The sequence below is a fragment of the Oryctolagus cuniculus genome, chromosome 1 (genome assembly GCF_051225735.1).
Source record: "Oryctolagus cuniculus isolate XC-2025 breed Fujian yellow rabbit chromosome 1, ASM5122573v1, whole genome shotgun sequence".
Taxonomy (NCBI): domain Eukaryota; kingdom Metazoa; phylum Chordata; class Mammalia; order Lagomorpha; family Leporidae; genus Oryctolagus; species Oryctolagus cuniculus.
In genome coordinates this window covers 61,991,102-62,012,074 of record NC_142867.1, presented here as the reverse complement: position 1 = coordinate 62,012,074, position 20,973 = coordinate 61,991,102, and the positions used below count along the sequence as shown (strand labels likewise).

The 20,973-nt window shown below is 37.1% G+C and overlaps 2 protein-coding genes across 2 annotated transcripts; one reads left to right on the top strand and one right to left on the bottom strand.

Moving 5' to 3' along the window:
* Positions 1-1,073: 1,073 nt before the first annotated feature.
* OR52J3 (olfactory receptor, family 52, subfamily J, member 3) lies at positions 1,074-2,012 on the top strand. The gene has a single exon (NM_001171440.1). It carries the CDS (start codon positions 1,074-1,076, stop codon positions 2,010-2,012), a length of 939 nt encoding a protein of 312 aa, NP_001164911.1.
* Positions 2,013-12,443: 10,431 nt separating this feature from the next.
* Positions 12,444-13,394, bottom strand: OR52E2 (olfactory receptor, family 52, subfamily E, member 2). The gene is given in 1 exon segment (NM_001171441.1): positions 12,444-13,394. A coding segment is annotated over 1 exon segment (951 nt).
* Between the last annotated feature and the right edge of the window lie 7,579 nt (positions 13,395-20,973).

The window sequence follows — 20,973 nt, the reverse complement described above, 5'->3', positions numbered from 1 at the left end:
CTTGCTTCATAATTCTGCATGTGAAGAACCAGTTTTCCTAGCACAACTTGTTGAAGAGACTGTCTTGGCTCCAGAGATTGATTTTTGCTCTGTTGTCAAAGATAAGTTGGTTGTAGATGGGTGGATTGATTTCTGGAGTTTCCATTCTGTTCCATTGATCTACATGACTGTTTTTGTGCCAGTACCAGGCTGTTTTGATTATAACTGCCCTGTAGTATGTCTTGAGATCTGGCAATGTGATGCCTTCAGCTTTATTTTTGTTTTTTAAGATTGCTTAAGCTATTTGGGGTCCATATGGATATTAGCATCATTTTTTCTAGCTCTGAGAAGAATGCTGTTGGTGTTTTCATTGGGATCATACTGAATCTATAAATTGCTTTTGGTAGTATGGGCATTTTGATGATGTTGTTCTTCCAATCCTTGAACTTGAAAGATTTTTACACATTTTTTTGTCTCCTTCTATTTTTTCTTTAATGTTTTATAGTTTTCATTATAGGGATCTTTGATGTTCTTGGTTAAATTTATTCCAAGGTACTGTGCAGGCATATCCAGGGACCAGCACTTGTCTGAGAACATCTATTTCAGTATCTGTGAGGCTACATGGTTCGGGCCAGAGTTTATGCCAGTCAGTAATGAGGAGTCAGAAAAAAGTAGATTTCATTGTGTTAGTGTCAATACACTTAAGTCCATAATTTATTTCTTGTACAGATTGTACCAGGGCTTTGTGATTGCCTCTGTAGTGCACTCACTTTACAGTATTGATGTTTCCAGTGTCACTCACCAGAGAGTATCTTCTCAAGTGAAGAGAAATGTTGAATTGTTACAAATTTAATTGAATTTGCTTCAAACCTCCATAGTCAGCAGGAAGAATAAAAATTCTGAATTTGGTAACACCCTACTCTATTTAAATGGCTAAGAGAATAACTCAATATATGATTTCTATATCACAAGTAAAAGTGACTTCAATTCTGTGCTAAAACAGAGCTGGCAATGGATCCACCATCTCTATCATATTCTCTGCCTCTGCTTTTCTCTCAACAGGAGAAAGTTTCTCCTCTTCTGACCAGTGCATGATGATATATCACAACAACGGGAGCATTTTTCACCCAGCCACATTCTTCCTCGTTGGAATCCCCGGTCTGGAAGATGTCCATGTCTGGATCTCCCTGCCTTTCTGTTCTATTTACCTTGTGGCTTTATTGGGAAACACCACAAATCTACTTGTCATCCAGACAGAGCCATCCCTCCGGGAGCCCATGTTCTACTTTTTGGCCATACTTTCCTCAGTTGACTTGGCCCTTTCCACAACATCTGTGCCCCGCATGTTGGGTATCTTTTGGTTTGATGCTCACGAGATTAACTTTGGGGCTTGTGTGGCCCAGATGTTTTTGATCCATGCATTCACTGGCATGGAAGCTGAGGTCCTGCTGGCCATGGCCTTTGACCGTTATGTAGCCATCTGTGCTCCACTCCATTACACTACCATATTGACCTCTAGGGTGCTAATGGGCATCAGTTTGTGTATTGTCATTCGTCCAGCTATGTTTATACTTCCCCTGGTCTTTCTCATCTATCGCCTGCCCTTTTGTCAGGCCCACATAATAGCCCATTCCTACTGTGAGCACATGGGTATTGCAAAATTATCCTGTGGAAGCATCCATATTAATACCATCTATGGGCTCTTTGTAGTCACCCTCTTTCTTCTGAACCTGGTCCTTATTGGCATCTCATATGTTTATATTCTCCAGGCCGTCTTTCATCTCCCTTCCAAGGATGCACGAGTAAAAGCCCTAAGCACTTGTGGGTCTCATATGGCAGTCCTCTGTGTTTTCTATATCCCCTCAATATTCTCTTTCCTCACTCACCGATTTGGTCACAACATACCACACTACCTTCACATTCTTATTGCCAATCTCTATTTAGTTCTCCCACCTTCACTCAACCCAATCATTTATGGAGTAAGGACCAAACAGATACGGGAGCGAGTGCTCTCTGTGTTTACTAAAAACTAAAAACTAATACTCTTGCCACTTTGTTTTATTAAGGATTTTAATCTTCCTAGGAATATTCTTATGTTCTTGTCTCAGTATCTCCTTGCTCTTATCTTATTGCTACCAACTTGCAATACAAGTTGATTTGAACCTAGCTACTGACTAATGGGTCCAAAGAATTCCAGTAACTATTGTCTTTCAAGTTCAAGGATTCATGGACCATCTATGTTAGGACCCCCTTGGAGAGAGATATGTGGCCTCTGTGCATGGCCTCATGCATAATTCCTGATAGTAAAAAGCTACTTATTTTCAGGGGAATATATAATACTGGGTCTTGCTACTTTGTCATTTGGGATACATTGTACTGGAGATTTCACCCTGTAAACTACTTATTTTTTTCTTTCTCTAGTCTGCCTTTCCTTCCTTCCTTCTTTCCTTCATTCCATCCTCCCTCCCTCCATCCCTCCCTCCTTCCCTTCCCTTCCCATCCCTTCCCTTCAGGTTTTCTTCTCCTGTCTTTCTCTCATGCTTCCATTCTTTTCAATTTTCTTTTAGTTTATACTAATTTTATATTTATTGTACATCTTGAAAAATTATAAATGCTGGGGCTAAATCGAGGAACCACATTCACACTGATGTCTGGCTCTGTGGCCCTTGCACTCTGTTTGCCTTTATAGAGTCACAACCTTAGGTTCAAAACATTCCCTACCAAATCTGTGGCTTGAAGTGGAAGATCTGCCAAATATATAAGATTCATGCAATGATGGCCAAAACAAATAACTTGTATTATGAAACACATAATTTCAGAACTGTTTACCATTAATACCAGCAGCAATTTATCACTGAATTGCCCTCTGCCATTAGGCCCATAGCATAATGCTAGGTATGGGCTTGCTACCTAGTTACATATAGTGAATTTTTTTTTTTGTAATCTATGAGATACATGCTGCCTTTGCCTATTACTTTATTCAGTTTCAGTCTTTCAATTAACATTTGACCCTGAATAATCTATTCTTCAAATTGAAGACCTCTTATCCTAGACTGACTGTAGTTCTCCCACAGATGTTAAGGTAAAAATCGTCAGACCAAGATACCAATAGCCACTTTTCAGGTGAAAGCTTTTGATTGACTTAATAAAACTCCCAAAGACCATGCAAAGACGTTTTGTATCATGAAACTTGTCACTCTTCTTTATATACGTAATATATATCATTATCACAATACTGATCATTTGTTCTTGCAATCTGGAATTAATATTTTATATTGCACTCATCTCTAAGATAATACTTAATAAAGAAAACAAAAAATTAAAAACAAATCACCTGGAATTCTTCTCCAACAAGTTTATTTCCTGTTTTTCCAGAGATGAAGTACAGTACCTGTTTTTCTGATATCACTATATAAATGCTTAGTTTTATTGTCAATTGCATTATTTTAGTTGGATCCATTGTGGTTAACTTATATAGATTAGAATACATTGCTTTGTGGCATTAATTTCATTTACATGTTGATATATCAGTAGGTATTAATGTTATTATTTTTAAATTAGAAAATAAGCTGTACATTCTTTCATACAAGAGGTATTCAGAGTTCATGAAAATAGGTTTATATTCATTAAATAAAAGTAAAAAAAAAAGAAAATAGGTATTAAGAAAAAACTCATGGATTTCAAAAGTTTTGTACCAAAATCAATCCAATTTCTATTTCCATTTTCCAGGAACTTTTATAAGTTACCCTGTTAATCTGGGTACATTTTTGTTAATTTATTTCTCCTACCTTCACTCAACCCCATCATTTATGGAGTGAAGTAGAATTGTAAGGGAGCAGAATTATAATCAATCACATGTCTGTTTTCTTGAACTTCATTTTTAATTCACTCTTAAAATTATCCATTTCCCATATTTTTCTTTTTCTTTTCTTTTCTCTCCCTTCAGCTTCATGCTTTCCATTATTTTATTTCATTCTTTGTTAAGCATTCTGATATCCTAAAATTGTATTATGTTGCATTTAGGGTAATAATTTATTTAAATAATGTTCAGTATTCAGTAAGTTCTTATATTCTAGAACTTTATATCTCTATGACTTCTAAGATATTTTAAAACTTTACCTCTTTAGCCATTTTCTTATGAATTCTTTCCATATTTACCTATAAAAATTTTAAAATAAAGATTAAACTCTTGTCTTTCTTCAATGGATTTTAACTTTCTTTCTTCATAACACTTTACCCATTTACTGTAGTCCTAAGAATTCAGTACAAATGAATAAATCTTTAACAACCACAACAAAAAATAGAAAGGGGGTGGTGTAACATTATGGCATAGGAAAACCCTCTATTGGTAATATCCCCACAAAAATTTTTATATGAACAACTATTCACACATGAAAATATCTTCACAAAAGCTAGGGAAATCAGATAGGTGTAAGAGATTACAATACTGGATTTTAGCATAGCAATGAAGAGATTCAGGAGTAAGGCAAGATGGAGAGAGTGGACCATTCCACCAATTCCAAACAGCAAAGCTTGGGGAGAAATATTTCCCATTTATTGAATGCAAAGGGAGTTAAGTGTAGGCTCTGATGTACTGTACCAGGTTCACTATGGTGAAATCCAATGCTGGCGGTCCTTGGCATACTGCCTATAGACAGATCCTCTGGACACATATTGACTTTGGCAGTTAATGCATTACCTCAACCACCCCTCCTCCAACATTGGCAGTACAGGATAAAGAAATACTCTAATTGTTGCAGAGTGGGTAAGTCAGAGAAATAAGCACAAAATGTTGCCTTGGAACTCAACACCAAACATGCTGTGATAAAACTAACACTAGGCAAAATTGAACAGCCCCTTTCCCTAAGCTAATACCTATGTGTGGAGCTTCTGGATGAACCTCATTGCTACAGTATGTTGCAACTTGTGTTTTGTATGGATTATTTCAAGTCTCCATGTGTTTGCATATATTCTAGAGATTCTTGAGTTGTTAACTTCCTGTTTTATTCCATTGTGATCAGAAAAGATGCATGGTATGATTTCAATTATTTGGACTTTGATGAGACTTACTTTATGACTTACCATATGGTCTATCCTAGAGAAAGTTCTATGCACTGATGAAAAGAATGTGTATTCTGCAACTGTGGGATGAAAAGTTCTGTAGATATCAGTTAGGTCCATTTGGTCCATAGTGTCAGCTTGTTCTGCTGTTTCTTTGTTGATGATTTTTTTTTGTCCAGTTGATCTGTCCCTCGATGAAATTGGGGGGTTGAATTCCCTCTTTACTATTGAATTAGAGTCTGTCTGTCTTTATATCCAGCCTGTATCTTTTAATTGGATAATTTAGTTCATTTACTTTCACGGTTACTATTGATAAGTAACAACTTGGCTCTGTCATTTTCTTGTGAATACCCTTATTCTTGGCTTTATATGTCCCTTGTAGTTATACTGGGAGAATGTCTGCCTTCACATTATTTCATAAGGGTGACTATCCTTCTGTGTTTCTGTGTGCAGTACACCTGTAAGCATAATTTGTAAGGCTGGATGAGTGGTGACAAATTCTTTCAATTTCTGTTTGTTATGGAAGTTCTTTTTTCACCTTCATTCATAAATGAGAGCTTTGTCGGGTACAGTATTCTGGGTTGAGTTTCTTTCTTTTATGACTTGGGCTATATCTCTCCTTTCTCTCCTAGCCTGTAGGGTTTCTGTCTTCCCTTTATGTTTTACTGTTGAAAGTTTGATTTCAATGTGTTGTGCTAAAGATATTTTTTGGTCATGTATATTAGGAGTTTTATGTGCCTTATGTACTTGGATATCCATTTCGTTCTCCAAATTAGGGATTTTTTTGTAATTATTTCACTGAATAGGCCTTATAATACATTCTCTTCACACCTTCAAGCACTCCTAATATCTGTATGTTGGGTCGTGTGATAGTGTCCCATAAATCTCCAACGCTTTTTCTAATTTCTCTTGTTCTCATCTTCCTCCTCTTCACACAAGGTTGCAGCTGGGCCCAAGCAGAAGATGGCATCTGAGGCTTCAGATAGCACCCCAGGTAAAATGGCACCATTTTACTAATATTCATCCCTTGTGTTTTCCATAAAACATTAAATTGCCCCCAAAGCCTGGGGGATGGAGGGATGCTTATGTATCTTCTAGAGCTGCTTCCTGCTGACGTGCGGTGATGAGTTGCTCTCTGCTGGCTTGGGGCAATGACTCAAGTAGTGATCTCCTAGGTAGGGAGCTGAGCATATCCCTGTAGCAGCATTTGGTTAACTACCTGGTTGGTGAAGGCTTTGGTTTGTTCCATTATCACTTCCTGTAAGCTTTTAAACAGACAAGGTAATAAAAAAGCCAGGATGAGAATAGAAAAAAATGGTCCTAGTAGAGGCATTAACCAAGTAATTTAATATTTTGTTTTACCTGGCCTGATTGATTAACATAATATCAACATTGTTCTTTGTGGGAGGCAGGGCCCGTCTCCCACAACATGGTGCTGAGAGGGAGTAAACAAATTGTGCACAGCTGCTTCATCAATTTGATTAAGAAGCTGCAGGAGCTGATCCTACCTCTGATTGGAAGAGAACAGCATACTCAGCACGTGGACAGCAGAGCACGGATTGGTGGGAGAGGACTATAAAGGGGGAGAGAGACGGCACGGTGGGGGTTGGTTGGAGAGTTGGTTGGAGAGCTCTCTGGGGAGTTCGTTATCTCGTTCTTTCTTTCTTCTCTTTACTTGTGCTTGCTTTACTGTAGAAAAAACCTACTGAAAGGGAATAACAGCGTCCGGTCTGGTGCCGCTCCTCCACTTGCGGAGGAGCAACATTCTTCCAAAAATATACAAGTTTCCCCTTTTTAGCTTTTATAAGGCCTAAAGACTGTTTGGTAGTACAATGCCAGTTAGTGAGGTGATTTGGCTTTGATGACCTTGAATAGAATCAGCGGAGATTTCAGTGGACCTAATGACTTCCTCTTGTAACTGTTGGAGTTGTTTTGGAGTCAGTTAGTTGAGATAATGTGGCCCAAAGCTGTTCCTGAGATCACTACTGAGGAGAGGGAGGCTGTGAAGATGATCCCAACCAAATCCAGGAGAAACACCATTCATCTCTTGTGCATAGAGGGGTTTGCAGAAAAAAAATCAGAATAATCATACAATGTTAAATGAGGGAAAAGAACCACCAACACACATGGGCCAGGAGTAGAGATATTGATGTAAGAGTAGAGGTTATGATTACAAAGCAATGAGGAACAAAGTGGGCTAGACAGGGTCCAAAACAAAGGACAGAGTCCTCACTGGAGGACCTAAGAGAATGCTGTCCAAACCACAAGCAATTCTTCTCATTGAAAGACAAATAGAAACTGACAGAAAAGGCTCAATAATAGTCAGGCTGGCTCCAAAGCCTTGCCAATTATGAGGCCCAGACCCATCCATCACTTCACATGTGGTACATCATAAGGGAGGTATGAACAACCTTAGAGAATGTGCCCTGTAGACTTCCATTGCCTAGCTGGCCTGGAAGGAGAGATAGCCAGGCAAAGGCAGGTGGCACCTCGAACAGGAAATTTGCAGTTCTATCTGCAATGTTGCTGACCCTTCTTGGCCGTCCCCTCAGCAGCAGCGGTTACTTTAGAAGCTGGGCAGAGTGAAGGGCTTTTCAGCTTAGAGCCAACAAGGTCTGGCTCTGGCCTGGGAGTCCTTTGATTCCAGGGCAGTTCTGTTTCCAGCAACCCAACTCTTGGCTGGCAGAGATGCCACAGCTCTTCATAAGCTGATTTCTGCAAAGCCCTGGCATTCTACCTTAAAAATCAATGCTGTGGACCTGCTTGTTGAGTCTCCCTGATGGCAGGTCACTATATAAAGCAGCCATTAATTGCCCTGTCACCTATCTTTACATTGCTTCTGCTGTCTAGCTTTCTTTTCCTCCTGGATTTTGTGAAAGCAGACGAAAGGAAAACTTTAAGAGGATGCAAGGTGGCCTAAACTAGAAATCTGTAGTCACAGGAGTGTTCTGATAGTGGTTTTTCTGTGAGGTAGACAATGTCCATGAGGAAAGCTATGTCCTCACTTTAAAACTTTGTCTCCTTTTAGTCTTAAAGCGAGCTTTTGCCTATTTATTGTACCCATGGTGAAGTAAATCTGGATGTGAGATGATAATTTAAACTCTCATTTTATCTACAATATTATTACAGAAAAATGTTAGCCATCCCTTTTATAAGGTCTAAAGATCAAACTGTACATCCTGGAGAGTCCTTCAATATAGAGTCAGTTTCCCATCTTGAAGAGAATAGAGAAATAAGGGAACAAGTCAGGCTTCCCAGATCACTTACTGTCAATAACTTAATATCAAATGAAAAATTACCAGGCGAATTTAACTGTTAAACAACAGCTTATGAAAACATTTACCAAAAGGTCCAACACCTTCTATAAATTTCAAGGTAAGAATACATGTATTTGGAAACATGTCTTAAATATCTAGCATAGTGTAACTTGTTTGAGCAGCAAACTTGGCACAAACATGAAAAAAACACTTACAGTTTATTACTATCAACAAATTTAAAACATCTGATATAGAGATTTTTTTTAACTTTTATTTAATGAATATAAATTTCCAAAGTACAACTTATGGATTACAATGGCTTCCCCCCCATAACGTCCCTCCCACCCGCAACCCTCCCCTTTCCTACTCCCTCTCCCCTTCCATTCACATCAAGATTCATTTTCTAATCTTTTTATATACAGAAGATCAGTTTAGCATACATTAAGTAAAGATTTCAACAGTTTGCTCCCACACAGAAGCATACAGTGAACAATACTGTTTGAGTACTAGTTATAGTATTAAATCTCAATGTACAGCACACTAAGGACAGAGATCCTACATGAGGAGTAAGTGCACAGTGACTCCTGTTGTTGACTTAACAAATTGACACTCTTGTTTATGGCATCAGTAATCACTCTAGGCTCTTGTCATGAGCTGCCAAGGCTATGGAAGCCCCCTGAGTTCACCGACTGTGATCATATTTAGACAAGGCCATGGTCAAAGTGGAAGTTCTCTCCTCCCTTCAGGGAAAGGTACCTCTTTCTTTGATGACCCGTTCTTTCCACTGGGATCACTGGGATCTCAATCGCAGAGATCTTTCATTTAGATTTTTTTTTTTTTTTTTTGCCAGAGTGTCTTGGCTTTCCATGCCTGAAATACTCTCATGGGCTTTTCAGCTGCATCTGCATGCCTTAAGGGCTGATTCTGAGGCCAGAGTGCTGTTTAGGACATCTGCCATTCTATGGGTCTGCTGTGTATCTCACTTCCCATGTTGGATCGTTCTCACCCTTTTTTATTCTATCAGCTAGTATTTGCAGACACAATTCTTGTTTATGTGCTCCCTTTGGTTCTTAGTCCTATCATTATGATCAATTGTGAACAGAAATTGATCACCGGGACTAGTGAGATGGCATTGGTACATGCCACCTTGATGGGATTGAATTGGAATCCCCTGGTATGTTTCTAACTCTACCGTTTGAGGTAAGTCAGCTTGAGCATGTCCCAAATTGCACATCTCTTCCCTCTGATATAGAGATTTTTTAAAAAAGATGTATTTATTTATTTGAAATCCAGAGTTACACAGACAGAGGAGAGGCAGAGAGACAGAGAGAGGTCTTCCATCCATTGCTTCATTCCCCAGTTGGCTGCAATGGCCAGAGCTGTGATGATCCAAAGCCAGGAGCCAGGAGCTTCTTCTAGTTCTCCCACAAGGGTGCAGAGGCCCAAGGATTGAGCCTTCTTGTACTGCTTTCCCAGGTCATAGCAGAGAGCTGGATCAGAAGTAGAGCAGCCAGTACTTGAAGCAACACCCACATGGTATGCTGGCACTGCAGGTGGCGGCTTTACCCACTATGCCACAGTGCTGGCCCCATGATACAGAGATTTAGCTAGGTTATGTAAACCAAAAGGGTATCTTTGGTTAATTCAGCAGTTTAAATTCATGAACAATTTTTTATCTTAAGCCAATTAAAACAGAGTTCTTAATAAATACATTTTCCCATGTAGACATACAATATGTACACACATATAATATAACCTACAAGATAGGATAGCAGTCAGTAATAGCTTCTTGAAATCTTTTTTTTAAAATTACCAATTTTAATTCAAATTACTTTCTGCTCTTAGTAACCTCAATTAACCATACTTTCTCTCATTTGGAACCTATAGTCCATCATTGGCTTTATATGCTTGCTGAGCCATCCCAAACTACTGAAGACATTAGGAGTCACTGGAGAAGTCCTTCAGAACGTATAGGAGGACACAGTTAAACACAGAACCAACAATGTCTTAGTTTTCATGAGCAGCAAATCTATTTTTTTTGTGTGTTTGGAAAAGAACACAAACTATGGATGACATAAGACTTTAAATGCCATGGTTAAAATTACAAACTCATTAACCAACAAGAACAGGCACTTGCTTACTCTATGCAGATTTTAGAAAGCACCTGTAGGATTTTACAAAACATTTATCCCTTTTAGGCCTCTGAACCTTTCTCATTAAGATAATCATTTTGTCTAGTAATACAAGATCATTAGACTTTTTAACTTTTAGACATTTTTATTAGTAACATTTTACATTATCATAATTTCAAATTGAGCACCACTTCACATCTTGATAGAGCCTATAATATAATCAAAATAGTCTGATTAGTTGGTTTCTCTCCAAGATGAGAGACATATATCTTTTCATATTTCCAAAGGGCCAACTGAAAATAATCAAGTCCAAAGAATTTGGAATTTTAATTTTTTGAATGCCTGTCAAAGATGCCAAGAAGGCTTAAAATATCTGATAGAAAAAGGATCCCTTAACATCATGACATAATATAGACCAGATTTGATCATTGCTACAAACTGATTACTCAAATGTTTTAGAAAAAGCTTATATTTATTTTATTTTTAATTTTTTTGAGAGGTAGAGTTATAGGCAGTGAGAGACAGAGAGAAAGGTCTTCGTTCCGTTGGTTCACTCCCCAAGTGGCCACCATGGCCGGTGCTGCACTGATCAGAAGCCAGGAGCCAGGTTCTTCTTCCTGGTCTCCCACATGGGAGCAGGAGACCAAGCACTCGGGCCATCCTCCACTGCACTCCCGGGCCACAGCCTAGAGCTGGAGTGGAAGAGGAGCAACCGGGACTAGAACCCAGTGCCCATATGGGATGCCAGCACTTCAGGCGGAGGATTAACCAAGTGAACCATGCCACTGGCCTGAATAAGCATATATTTAAACAAACTATAACTCTTAATAAAAACTCAGCTGATTTAAACAATAAGAAATTAACAGAGACATTAAGAGAACATAATAGATTATCTTAACAGAACACAAAATCTGTGTATCTTTGGTAACCTTTTAAAAATCTACAAATTAAGACAACATTTTCTAAATAAGATAACATAAAATTTCAGCCTTAGTTACTTTTAAGCATTGAACTATTTTTCATATGGACAATTTATGAAAAGATGTTAGCAAACCCAAATAGTTTTTCTTCATAGAATATACTGTGTTAAGAGTGCCAAAGTTTACATTTAGACATATTTATATCATTTGCCTTTACTCAGTTTACATTTAGCAATTACACCTAGTTGACTTAAGATGCTGATATTACATATATATAGAGATAGATATAGATATAAATATAGATATATACCTCTATCTGAATTAAGGTCAAATTACATTTATAATATGTAATTTATAAGGATTCTACTCTTTTTTTCATAAAACTCCAGCAATAAATTAATGCCATTAAACCAGATTGCAAAATCCACCTTATGGGCTGTAATGAGTACTGATTACCCATTGCTAAATCAGCAGAAACTTGATAAACCAGATTGCAAAACAATTTGGCAAGTTATTGTTCACTATTATGTTAGGTTTAATGGGAGATGACATCCATCAGTGCAGATGGGCACCCCTCCAGAGATTCCTATAGAGAATCTGATAGATGACAAAATAAGGTGCAGTTAAGGAAAAGGAGCTGTCTGGAAATATTAATTGACTTGGGGACCTGCTGGTTTGAAGGGCCAGTAGTCTTGATCATTATTTCACATAGGTTGGGAGAGATATCTCTCAGGGTAATGTTGTCTTTGGAGGGGGATCTTTATTTTGTTAGGTTTTAGGTTTTAGTACTATCAAAATATCAGCTATTCCACCAAGGTTGGATGCATTCAAATCTGATATACGATCATCCACCGATATTGAAAATAACAGAAAAATATGGCACAACCTGGTAAAATGAAATTATCAGGGAATTGAAGAGAGAAGAAGGAAGCAACAGTTATTAAGAAGAAGAGGGATAAAAAGCAAGTGGCAAAATGATGCATTTAAATAAGATTTACAATGAATATGTAAGATTGAAAAACAATTTTGGGATAAGGCATCTCTTTGGCTGAACTTTCACAAAATTCCAAATGAAACTTCACATGTGTTAAGTGCTATTTCTTTTCTGTTCCCAGCTTATGTAATAATTTCTTCACACCATGATAAATCTGCTTGGTTCTGACTCCATATATGACAGGATTAAGCATCGGTGGCACTACAACATAAAGATTAGCTAAAAGTATATGGATATAGCGGGGAACATTTTGGCCAAAGCGATGTGTCATAAAGGAAAAGAGGGCTGGTGTATAGAAGGCAAGGATTACACAAACATGAGAACCACATGTGCTGAGGGACTTGAGTCGTGCTTCATGGGAAGGAAGACGAAAAACAGCACGGAGGATCTGAACATAAGAAAGGGCAATGGCTATAATATCAAACACCAGATTACCGATGGCACATAAGCCATAAATAATATTGATCTTGATACTGGCACAAGACAGACGAGCAAGTCCCATGTGCTCACAGTAGGTGTGGGGAATGATGTGATTCCCACAGAAAGGTAATCTCAGTATGAGAAATACAAATGGAATGACAAAAATAATTGCTCTCACTAACACACCAAGACCAATCACAGAAACAACCTTATTGGTGAGGACAGTGCTGTATCGGAGGGGGTTGCAGATGGCCACATAGCGATCATAAGCCATGGCCAAGAGGACTGCTGACTCCATAAGTGTGAAGTTGTGGATGAAAAACATCTGTGTGAGGCAGGCATCAAAGATAATCTCCCTGAGACTAAACCAGAAGATTCCAAGCATCTTAGGGATGGTAGCTGTTGAGAGTCCCAAGTCAATGGTTGCCAACATGGCTAGGAAGTAGAACATGGGCTGGTGTAGGCTGTTCTCAGTCTTGATTACCAAGAGAATGGTGAAGTTGCCTATGAGTGCAATCATGTACACAGCACCAAATGGAAAGCCAATCCAGATATGAAGAGCTTCTAGTCCTGGGATCCCCAGCAACAAGAAGGAGGAAGGGTGAAACTGAGTGTCATTGAGTAGGAACATTCTTCTTGGTATAGCATAAGTCCATGGTCCCAAAATGCGTGCTCACATAACCTTCATGTTACCATACAGCTTTAACTATGGAGCCCTAAAGGTAATACAGAGAACGTTATGCATTTGTGTGCTTGTTCTGCAAGCAGTTTGATCAATTTTCAATGCACTATGTATAGAGTACTTCAGACAAGTGATATCTGAGGCATAACTTCCCTTGAGGAAACCACAATAAATTGAAATAAAATGTCCCACATGATGCTTTCAACTGAGCAGCACACCAATATTTTAATCTAAACACCCCTATTATTAAATTCAATCATTTATCCTCAAGCCATTTTAATCTATTCTGAAATTTAATCATTTTAATTCATTCTTAAATTCACAAAGTGAAATTCTCAAAATTATAAGACATTCTGATAGATGCCTACATGGAATATTTCAATAATGTGATCAAATGCTTCCCTATAAAAATCAGCATTGCCTTGTATACTGACTTTTATAACTGTGAAGTTACATAATCAATTTTTATAAGCCTGGATGGATGAATACTATAGTATTGAATATTTATGATTTTCTCTCTCCCTAGTTTCATCTTAGTCTTCCTGGAAGACATTTGTTCTTATGGCAATTTGTTAAATATTGATGACTCTTAACCTTTCTTTCTCCCTCCCTTACTCCCTGCTTCCTTTCTTCCTTCTTTTTTCCCATCCTTCCTTCCCTCCTTCTTGGTAAAATAGAAGAACACTGATATGAATTTGGGGAGTTACTATCCAACCAAATATGTAGAACATTCGTTTTCCAAATTTATACCCCAATTCTTATTTAATGTATTTAAGTGTTAAAATAAATAAATACTGGAAAAAAATAATATCTTCACACAACAAATATTAAACATCTTCATGAAAATATGTAAATAACAAAACAATTTAAGCTACTACTTTTCTGAATATATGACTTTATAGATTGTAGCTGTTTGTCAAAAGATATCTAAAATAAAAATATCAGGTGTTGCACTGTATTGCTGAGAAATAAGTGCTCCCATCCAGTTTTATATCAAATAATCCTCATATGTTAAAATGTTTTCTGAACGAGATTATATCTCATTCAGAAATCCTTAGGCAAATTTTCCAGTGAAATAAAATAATATATTTCCAATTTCAGGAGAGAGTTTCTTCTTAGAATCACCCTTGAGAAAGTGTGATGTTACATCTTCAAACTGAAGAATTACAAAGTTCCTTCTGAATTACTTTATTTTCAACATCAAAGCATAATTTGAGAAAGATATACCTCAATCAATGTGAACTGGAAATAACCAAGGAGATTATCAGAAATAAAAGCTATTTTTAAGTAAAGAAATCAAACAGACTTTTTTTATTATTTTAGCATGTACTACACTTTATATAATATGTATTCACTTATTGATTACAATTTTATGTACTTTACGTATACTATACACTATGTGTATTATATACATACACACAAACACTACGTAGATAATGTTTTACATACCTATAAAACTTGAACACATTTACGCCAGTCACATATATATAAAACTGCAAAAACGGGATAAAACAGTACTCATTAGCTTTCATAGCTAAGTTGGAGTACTAGCACTTTAATATCAGTTTTTCCATACTTTTTTCTTTTACTTTTTCATGATAATATAATGTTATTACAAAGAGAACAGACTCAATGTAGTTCATAGATACAGTTCTATGACAATCCTTTACTTCCTCCCGCCCCCATTCCCTCTCTTCCTCCTTCCTTCTCCTTTCCTTCTTCTTGTCTTTTCTCATCTCATCTGGTCTCCTCTTCTCTCCTTTCTTTTCCTTCCCTTAAAAATATAGTAGTATATCATTCTTAACCATTGGTTTGGCAAAGATATACAGCAAGGTTTGACACAACTGTATTTGCAGTAGAACTGATACACACAGGCTTTTCTTTATTTTGAATTTGCTTTCTTTTTTCTTTGAAAATTGTATCTTCTTTCTATATGAAGAACATGCACTACCTGTCTTTCTGCGTCCAGCTTATTTCATTCAACATGGGATCCTCCAATTGCATGCATTTTGCTGCAAATGGAAGAATTTCATTCTTTTTATAGTTGAATAATATTTCATTGTATCCTGATATAACAAATAAATAATAAGCCTGTGTATCTAATATCTGTGTATTTATCCCTTTACTGATCAACCATCTATCCTTATTTGTGATGATCAGATATCATGAGATGATTTCTTTTTTCTGTTTTATTTTTAGTAATTTTTATAATTTTAATTTTATTTAATTAAAATCTTTTTTCAGATTTAACAATTGTTAGCATTTTGTCATATTCATTTCATCTGTAAATATCATGTATATACACATGCAAACTATTTTTATTGAAAGGAGGGATATTAGTCCACATAATGTGGGATTCATGAGATAATTTCTTTTACTTTTTCTGTCTTTAAAGGCAGAGAGAGAGAGAGCAACTGAATGAATAAGAGATAGAGAGAGATCCAATCCACTGATTCACTTCCAAAATTCTAGGTTTGGGCCAAGCAGAAACCAGGAGCCAGGAATTAAGCTGAGTCTCTCATGTGAGTGGCAGAGCTCAGCTGCTTGGGCCATCACCTCCTGCCTCTGTAAGTGTACATTAAAAGGAGGATGGAATCAGACTCATAGCCAGTGCTTGAATCCGAACACTCTGATATAGTATGCGAGTGTCCCAAGTGACATCCTAACTGCTGCAAAATCCTTACTTTCTTTTGATATTTTAACCCTCATAAAGCCAATTTTATCAGTCAAACTCTTAGCTTGGTGTTCTTAGCCAAACTGAACTTTTAGTTGACATTTAGAAAGTAGAGATTCCCATCATCGCTTTATCATTTTTTAAAAGATGGAGTAATTTTTATGAATCAGTAAAAATTGATTAAATATTCTTGGTTGCATTAGTCATATGGTCTCCTTTGTTTTCCTTCACATCTTCCATTTTATTGTATATTATTTTCATAGGGCTTCTAACCCCTACTGTCAACACATAGACACAATATATATGCCCACATACTAGGTGACCCTAATTTTTCCAGAGAAGAGCCAATAAAATATTTATTTCATCAAAAACTTTAATATAAAAATATTTGGGTTATAGATGGAGTAGTCTAACACCCATTTAGGAAAATATACTTATAAAACTGACTAGGAGACATTTCAAACACATGGTATAATTGTAAAGTAATATGTTATTTATAATGCTGTTTCATTTCAGCTCCATATTATGAATATGTTTGTACCACCTCTTCACAAAACTAGCACTTTCAATGTCTATATATTTTGAGGCCCCTGAAAATTTTATCTCATGGCACAGGATTTGACTTGCTCCACAATAGTATAGTTTGTATAATTTCTTAAATATGTTTATGTTTATACTCTACATAAGCTGGCACCTACTTAGTTGCTCCTTAACTTGAGAGGTTTATCTACACAACACCATATTTGCAATTGTGAGGAACTCCTGTTCACTCAATTCAATCTCTATGAACAGTCTTATCCATGTTAATTGTTTTGGTAGCTATTTCATGGTTATGATGCCCAGATAACTGTCTCCATCTTCAGTATTGTAAGGGCCTCAGATTCCCATAACCACATCCCTCCTAGATAAGCACTGTCATTTTTATTTTGCAAAAATAGTACAAATTAGATGTTTCTAGAATTGAATTCTCAGCCTTGCTTCTTCCAAAAGTCAACTCCTAATTGTTTTGCTGGTGTCTATCTCTGTGAATGCCATTATCACTCAGTGATTTATTCAGAAATATGGCCATCATTTCCTTTTTTTTTTTTTTTTTTGACAGGCAGAATGGACAGTGAGAAAGAGAGATGGAGAGAAAGGTCTTCCTTTGCCGTTGGCTCACCCTCCAATGGCCGCCACGGCTGGCGCACTGCAGCCAGCACACCGCGCTGATCCGAAGGCAGGAGCCAGGTGCTTCTCCTGGTCTCCCATGTGGGTGCAGGGCTCAAGCACTTGGGCCATCCTCCACTGCCTTCCCGGGCCACAGCAGAGAGCTGGCATGGAAGAAGGGCAACCGGGAAAGAATCCGGCGCCCCGACCGGGACTAGAACCCTGTGTGCTGGCGCCGCTAGGTGGAGGATTAGCCTATTGGGCCACTGCGCCGGCCATCATTTCCTTTCTTTACCTATTTGAAGAAAAATATTAATTCAACTTTTAAAAACTATCAAAATCTCTATACTTGTTTCTGTTCTTATTGGGACTGTTCAAGCCACTACGTCTTCTTGAGATGCTTACAGCACAATGCTTTCTAATGATTGACAGCACAAGCTCTGTAGTCCAACTAGTCATGAAGGTGCACTGTGGATTTAGATGGAAGCAAGTAACACACGATACTTATTAGCTGTGTGAACTTGCCCAACTTACCAACTCTATTAGGTAATTCTTTTATATAGAAAATAGTGACAGTAAGGTTAAAATTCTTACATTTGTTATTAGTTTTAGGGCAGATAATGCTTTCAAAACACTTTGAACCATGTTATGAAGATATAATGCAGTCCATCTGCTCTAGATATCAGGCAGACTAATTTTTCTAAAAGGTGCATTGAATAGATTTATGGTGAATCCAAATATTTTGAATGTTTACTAGCCATGATCTATTCTTTCCCTTCATACTTAGTCTTCTTTCCAGCAAAATAAATCCCTTGTCTCCTATCTCCCTCCTTCATCCCACTTCTTTCCTTTTGTTCATCACAGTGTACCAAGGTTGCACCTGTTGTCTGGGAGACGGGGAAGACTCACCAGGCTGAGCACCAGGATGGACTCCTGTCTTGTGTTGTCTCAACCTGTTCAGTCTTTATGAGAATGCTGCTCCATGCCTGAGCTAAGCTTTCGTTAGAAAATCCCCTGGAAGCAGTGTTGTGAAGGACACGAGGTCTCTGAGGATTTCTGTTTTTAACCTGAGCCTACACCTGGTATCCTGGTTTATAAGGAAACACAAACTGAAAAAAGTGAGATTCTTGATTACTTTGCAAGTCTCTGTGAACCTTTTGCTAACTCACTCTGCATTAGAGCTCACAGTGTTTGAAGGAGCTCCGTGTTTCATTACCCTGGACCATCATTTGGAGGGAAAGTATACCTTAGCACTAAAGTAAAAGGGGGTTGTGTGTTGTGGCACAGTGGTTTTCGCTGACACTTGTGATGTCAACATCCCATTTAAGAATGCCTCTGTCTGTCTCCAATCCAGCTTCCTGCTAATATACTGGAAGGCAGCAGATTGTGGCCCAACTACTCAGGCCCCTGCCTCTCAAATGGAAGATTCAGATGGAGTTCTTGACTCCTGGCTTTGGCCTGGCCAAATAACCTTTAAAATTAAAAGTGCAAGCCCTCTGATTAGAATATCTCTGTTCTACATGTAGTTATAGAAATTGAGTCGTTAAAGTGATCTTGTACAATTTATTTAATCTTTTAATTTATTTTCCTTTTGTTTACCAGTTGCTCCTTGTTTTTCTACCATAACCAATATCTCATTCATAGTTAATCTCATTACTTTTCCACTTATTTTTACTGTTAATTTTGCACTTAAATCTGGAATAATATCCAATAGACATAAAATATATAATTGTATACCTGTATATTTACCCCTAAGTTTAACATATGCTAATATTGTGTCTCATTTGTTTCAAGTAAATTTTATTTACTCTATGAACAATAAAAGTATTACTGGTGCAAGCATGTCTTCTTTATTTTTGTGGGGGAATGAAACAGTGGGTGGAAGATCTTTTGCTCTCATTGTCACTCTGCCTTTCAAATAGATGAAAGCATAAATCTTTAAAAAATATTTATTTTTTCTTTATTTGAGAGACAGAGACAGTGAGAGTGAGAGAGCTCATCTACATTGATGTACTCATCCAGGCAATCATCAGAGCTGGACAAGGGCTGGAGGCAGGAATTGAGAGTGCAGTCCAGGTCTCTAATGCGGGTGGCAGGCACTCAAAAGCTGAGTCATTACTTCAGCCTTATAGGATCTGCTTTGACATGAAGCTGTAGTCAGGAACTAGAGCTGGAAATCAAACCCAGGTATTCTGATGTGGGATTCAGGCATCTTAACTAGTAGGCGAAATACCTGCTCTGAGTGTAACAGTTTTGATGTGGAGTCTTTAAAGTTATATATATATATATATATATATATATATAAACATCATTGGCAAGCAGGGATCATTTTAATAATTCCTATATGGTTTGCATGATTTTGTTCCTTTTTTTGTTTAATTAATCTGGCAAAGACTTTCATTAATATGTTGCATATCAATGATGACAATGGGCATCCTTGCTTTGTACCAGATATTAGAGGAAAAGTTTTCTGGTGTTTGCTTACCATTGCGTATAATGTTACATGTGAGCTTCATGTATATGACTTTTGTTATACTGGCATAAATTCCTTTAAACATAACTTATTGAAGGCTGCTATATAAATAGAATTTAATTTCGTGAAAATTTTTCTGTGAATCATTGAAATGATCACATAAACTTTGTTCTTCAGTTTGCCAGTATGGTATAATCCATTTTTTGATTTCCATATGGTGAAGGAAATCTGCATCCAAGAGACAATTCTCAGTTGGTCGTGTATAGTGTGTCATTCTATTTATGTATTGTTTAGCTGGGTTTGCTAATATTTTGTTGAGGATTTTGTATCCACGTTCATCAGGAATATTGGTATGGAGTTTTCTTGTAATATCTTTGTATGTGGATCCTCTGGCCCTATAATATTAATTTGAAGTTTCTTTGGTGTTTCTCTGCCTAGTTGATCTGTCCATTGATGAAAGCCAGTTGTTGAAGTCCCTCGTCACTATTGAATTGGAGTCTATGTCTCTCTTTAGATCCAATAATATTAGTTTTAAATAACCAGGCATCTTGGCATTGGATACACAGACATTTGTTATAGTCATGTTTCCTGTTGAATTAATCCCTTGATCAGTGCATAATGCCCTGCTTTGTCTTTTGTAACAAATCTTGTGTGACAGTCTATTTTGTCTGATGTTAAGATGTCTACACCTGCTCTTTTTTGTTTCCATTAGTAGAGGATATCTTTTTCCATCTTTTCAATTTCAGTCTGCATGTATCTGTTGGTGAGGTATTTCTAATAGGAAGCAAGTAGACAGGTCTTGTTTTTTAAGCCAATCAGCTAGTTTGTGTCATTCAATTGGATAATTTAGGCCATTTACATTCAAGGTTATTATTGATAAATAATGATTTGTCCTACAATTTTTTCATACATATTCTTATTGCTTGCTTTGGATTTCCTTTATACTTTTACTAGATTTTATACCTTCATATTCTTTCATAATGATGACTATTATTCTCTGTTTCTGTGTGTAGTACAACCTTAAGGATCATTTGTGGGGCTGGACAAGTGGTGACAAATTCTTTCAATTTCTGTTTGTTTCAGAAGGTCTTTATTTTACCTTCATTGATAAATGAGAGCTTTGCTGGATACAGAATTCCAGGTTGATAGATTCTTTCTTTAAGGACTTGAGCTATGTCTCTCCATTCTCTCCTAGCTGGTAGAGTTTTTGATGAGAATTCAATAGATAGTCTAAT